This window comes from Teleopsis dalmanni, chromosome 1, assembly GCF_002237135.1.
Source record: "Teleopsis dalmanni isolate 2A chromosome 1, ASM223713v2, whole genome shotgun sequence".
Lineage (NCBI taxonomy): Eukaryota > Metazoa > Arthropoda > Insecta > Diptera > Diopsidae > Teleopsis > Teleopsis dalmanni.
The window spans coordinates 227,145,132-227,150,729 of NC_051846.1; the positions used below are offsets into that span (position 1 = coordinate 227,145,132).

General features: G+C 29.8%; 1 protein-coding gene across 1 annotated transcript; it reads right to left on the minus strand.

The window, feature by feature from the left end:
- Nucleotides 1-2,820: 2,820 nt before the first annotated feature.
- LOC119672486 (UDP-glycosyltransferase UGT5-like) lies at nt 2,821-5,095 on the minus strand. The gene is made up of 2 exons (XM_038083544.1): nt 4,391-5,095; nt 2,821-3,768 (listed from the first exon to the last, which is right to left on the minus strand). Exons 1-2 carry the CDS (start codon nt 5,065-5,067, stop codon nt 2,862-2,864), a joined length of 1,584 nt encoding a protein of 527 aa, XP_037939472.1. The 5' UTR covers nt 5,068-5,095; the 3' UTR covers nt 2,821-2,861.
- Nucleotides 5,096-5,598: the final 503 nt, after the last annotated feature.

Below are 5,598 nucleotides of genomic sequence, written 5' to 3' on the forward strand. Positions count from 1 at the left end.
ACCATGAACATAGTGATAAAATTTCAGTGCATATCGGTCAATGGTGCTACAAACACTATATCGGAAACGCCTAATGGTTCCTATTATACAAATATTCGTAATCTAGCAATAACATTTAATTTTGAAAATAACAGACAACTTTAGTTTAAGGGTACTATTTACAAGTTAATAGCTCTTCTTCACACTCTAGTATAAAATAGATCTAAAATTGTGTCAATTTAACATCATTTAAAGTCATTATGTATTTAATTCTTAAATCAATGTAATTATATTACTTATTTTATGTAGTGTAACATACCCCAGATTTCAGTGATTTTTATTACAAAAAAATTACCATCTAAAAAATAAATCACATCACAGTAGTATTTTGTTTGTAAGCAGTTATCCGAGGAATTAACTAATGTTTCTAATTTTGATCCATCAGTGCCTGCAACACATACTATATTGAAGGAAAAGAAAAGAATTAGGCTGTTTGAATCTTCTGAAATCACCACGTTTCGTCACCAGTTACTTTGTTGACATACTTGAAGGATTCATTCAAAATGTTTTTAACATATCTTCGCAATGCATAACTCTCTGGTCTTTATTGAGTTCCATTAGAGTTCGCAACAAGAAGCGTACATAGACCTGTAGCGTTTTCCCAAATCTTTGCTCAAAATTCTCTAGACTTTACATTTACATTTCTCTGTATTGGCACAGTGGTCGCTTCGAACGTATTTTTTAACCTTCCCAATGTTCATTAAATTTTAGAGACGTATAAATTTCTAATATGTACAGACAGCAAATCTACAATTGAAGCTAAAAAACTTATCTGCGTTATCAGAAATAATTGTATACATTTTTCAAATAAAATTAAAATCATGTAGGTTCCTGGGCACGCAGGAATCAAAGGAAATGAACTAGCAGATCAAGCTGCCTCTGTTGACATTCGCTCTCCCTTGTTCTTATTCAATCTATCCGAAAAAAAACATACTAATCTTTATAAATAAACATATAGATGACAAATGAGCTATGGCATGGTCAGTGTACAACCATCACTACAAGTCGATCAATACCAGTGGATTAAAAATAATATATCCACAATTATGCTCACGTCAACAATGTCAAATTTTTATCCGATTGCGTATGGGACATACAAAGCTTTTTCATAAAAACCTTTTGCGTGGAGATCAGTCATCAAATTGTCCATTTTGTAATCGCATACCATCCATAGATCATGTACTTAACAATTGCTCTATTTTTGATTACTATTTATAGTAATACCTTTCCAAACATCTTACCTACCAGCCTATTAAACACAATTACTGTTAAAAATATACCTTTGATATATAATATAGTAAAACCTGCAATCTAGTCAATAAAATTTAATTTATAATATCCGAGTTGAAGTCCTAGGCAGCTAGCCCTGGTTTTTCCTACCTTAGTTGCAAGATTTTATATTTTGTAATTAATTGTAATAAATAAATAAATAAAAATAGAGACGTACTAGATTATCGTTATCATGGTCATTCTTCACTGAATTTATAAACCAACCAAAAACTTGATGCGATGAACATGTATTCATTCCTACACACATTTTTTAACAGTTCGTATTTTTCTGTACCACTTTTACTCAATTTCAAACAATTATATATTACTACCGATAAACACAAAGTAACATTATGTATAATAAAATATCGTCACACTGAAATATCAAATTTTGTTAACAAGCAGAAAAAATTTACACCATTCACCTATAAATGTCGCTCCGGTTATAATATTTTTAGAACCGGTCTCATCAGACAGACTGTGTTTGTTAAATACATATTAGCTAATGTGAAATGTATCCACCGTTTTTTATCACTAAATGTATTGATATCCATATACTATATACGACATCTATTATCGTTTAAAAAATGCTTAAAAGATGACATTTCCGGCTACATTCTCCGTGAAAACAGTTGAAGAAATATGTTATATGATTCTTTACTACATTATAAAAAGGCAAAACTACTGCAAAAACATGTCGAAACATTTGTACGATCTACATTGAGGGTGTTGTAAGTAAACGCGTTACCCGGAAGTGGTTTGTTTAATTCCGTTCCGAAATTTTAGTTGTGAAAGATCTAATTATGGATCATCTAATTAACTAATTATGGTCAGCCAGTCACCAAAAGCTCTATGAAATTTTGCAACTGACTTGTAAGCTTTCAGGAAATAGCGAAGACAACAAACTTCAATCACGTAAAATTGTGGATCCATTTAAAAAGAGCTGACTTCTTTCTATATCTACCATTTGACTTTGACGTTGATAACATCAAAATAATAAAGAGAAAAAGAATTCACATTAAGTGACTGACATTGGAGTAATAACATTTAAAAACATATAAATAGAACAATGAACAAAAAAAAGGATACCGATAACATCTGCACAAGCTATATGCTATTCCTACGTAAGCTGTTGTTTAATGATATCTCCACGATGAAGATGTACTAAAAACTTTGAAACGTTGGCAACTTTATATAGCACTATATCAACAATATTAAATTCAAAAACTGTGGAAACAGTTTTACATAAATAGTATTTAAATAGTAAATAAATAAATTTTTTATTGATATTTATTAATGTAACAAAAACTTATCTTTTTAGAAAAAAGCTTTTTAGTCATAACAAACATTAAAACAAAAAACAAAAGTAAAAGTAAAAAAAATTTTTTTTTAATTCTAATCACAAAATTGTATAGATAAGAACATATCAGAAGAGCAACAATTATTTATAAGTTTATTAAAAGTGTTCTTAAAATAGGAAAGCAAAATTTTTATATTTTATATTTTGTTTACATGCTTATGTTTTAATATAAAACAATTCTTTAAATAAAAATCTAATTATTTTTCTTTGTTTTAATAGACTTTCCAACACTTTTTCCTTTACGACGGCAACAAATTAACTTACATAATTTAACAAATATTAAAATTACTACAAACAAAACAGCCAATAAAAATCCTATAACATCCAATGATAATAACTGCCAGTTATTCAAGAATACTGCTGGAGATTGCATATGTTTAGCTCCCTTGTGACGTAATATATACTCAACCCAAAATACTGCAACTTGACGTGCAGACATAGGTCTATCTCTGTACAAAACTGAGAACTGCTTTATAGTGTTGGTATATTTTGGATTATCTAGAACTTCAACAATGGTATTTTTAAACTCCTCTGCATTCAGATTAATATAGTCTAATGAAAGACCATATCCTGCGCGTATAACATTTAAAGCATTCGCTGGCTGATCACCGAAAAGTGGTATACAAACCATTGGTACACCGTGGAATTGTGATTCGACAACACTACCTTGACCAGCATGTGTTATAAATAGTTTCACATTTGGATGTGCTAAAATATCATCCTGAGGTAACCAACTTCTGTAAACGATATTATCTGCGAAACCCGGAGCATCAGCTTCTTCCCATTTCCAGAGTACCTTATATGGTAATTTCGATAATACATCGAACAACACTTTTGCCTTTTCTTTTGGTAAAAATGAACCCTTAACATTTGATCCTAAACTGAAAAATATTGCTCCATTTTTAGCACTATCAAGATGTTGTTTTATATCTTCAGGTAATGGATCAGGTTTTTCTTTGATTTGTATGCCACCAATTTCAACCATGGCAGGTACATTTGGTCTAATAGGTCCTTGACTGAAATGATGATTAGTGAATACGAGTGAAATATTTTTTTTGACTTCACCCAAAGAGGGATACTGATTAGCTGGAAAATACGTTCTGAAATTAAAATATTGCAGAGTTATTGAATATCATAATAACAGCATTAGTATTATATTTTTATTCATAAATTTAAAGTGAATGTTATTGAAAATAAAGCAATTATTGTAAATATATAGTATATTAGGCTATAGTAGCTAAGCGTAAACTTGTTATCAAACATCGAGAACTCGTGTACTGATAAGATTTTTTCAAAGTTACTTTACCTTCATTGAAATTTTCGCTTTGTCATATTGGTTAAATAATGTATGAAAGTGGTCTCACGTATTGATAAGCATTACTAGCACAATCTTTTTTTTATTCTAACTAATTGTGATTATTATTCCGTTTGCTGGGTAAAAAATATATTCTATAATTGGTGATATTGGGTATGAATTCAAACGCTTATATGTGAAAGAATATTAAAAGGATATTATTATTTGATTGATGATGATTATTATTTGATCTAAGCTTTCTTATAGCACGAATAATTTCATCATGTAAAACAATTTTTTTAAATAAAGAAATAAAAGGACCTAACTAAAACTTTCACAAATTCTTCACATAGGTTTAGAAATTTCAATTCATTTAATTTAAATATGAATTGATAAAAAATGAAATGATGATTTTAATATTTTCTTACCTATAATATTTATTGCTTTCGTGATCAAGTAAAGACTTCAGTACCAAACGCTCAAACATTGAAGCCAAAAAGTTTTGTACTCGCCCAAAGAAAGTTAACGGTTGTTTTAATCCACTAAAAATTGTCGGGACATACGAAATTTGGTCGGGATTTCCAACTAGATCATTCAAAAATAACATAGGCTGTATCATAAATGAAACCACTGTTGGACAATCGAAATATGCACTTAATCCAAAATGGAATTCATTCATAAAATAACCATATATTATGAGATCAAATGATGATTTCTTATGATTTTTTAAGAATTCTTGCATTGTTGGATGTCCCATAGTCTCATTTGCCATTCCTATCACATTGGTCAACATTTGACCCATACGTTTGTAGACAGGTTGTGGATCATTTATCATTTCTTTAGCAAACTTGTCAGCAAAAGTGGATGAATTAATATGAATAAAATTGTATTTGCCATTTTTATTTATATTAGGCACCGTAGAAAGCACAGTAACATTATGTCCAGCATGTCCCAAAGCATCAGCTATAGAACTGTGTATTAGAAAATGTGACTTTGAAGGACCCGGAAAAAATCCAAGTATATTTGCAGAATTGGTCTCGTTTGGCAATGAGACAAATAAAACTACAAGAAAAACAAACGAAAGTAATAATGATCGATCAAACATTTCGAAATATCAACCGAACTACTCAACACCGGAGTTCAAGCAATACTGAAATTTCAACGAAAAATTTGCTTATAAATACAACTGAAGGAATACTCGTAACTCTTAAATGTACAGAACTGAGCAGATGAGCGCTTTTATAATAAAGAAAGAAGAGAATTCTGATTATTTTCTAAATAATATTCTATGGAGGGTAAGTGAGTAATGCTTCGCGATTTTCTATATACTCAGTCACTGAATGTGGTTTGAATATAAATTTTCATACAGCCACAAAAGTTGAGCTAATTGAACTTTGTGGAACTGCGGATGCCATTCCGGTTACTTTCGCGGTTAAAATCTGCGCAGACCATAACTCATGTATATTTAAATTGAATTGAAATGTATTTCTAAAATACATTTATTTTTATTTTTTACATATTTTTTTGAAACAAACATTTGAAAAATGTTGTCAAGAAGATGGTCAAAACATTTTGAAAATAAAATTCATCAAGATTTGTTTTTTATCTCTATCCCTCGCTCTCTCTCTTTCTTTAT

Excerpts from the sequence above, each read along its gene's own strand:
- LOC119672486 (XM_038083544.1), bottom strand. The coding sequence starts at position 5,067 with ATGTTTGATCGATCATTATTACTTTCGTTTGTTTTTCTTGTAGTTTTA. Across the intron at positions 3,769-4,390 it reads GAAAGCAATAAATATTATAG|AACGTATTTTCCAGCTAATC; the intron begins GTAAGAAAATAT and ends TTTTAATTTCAG.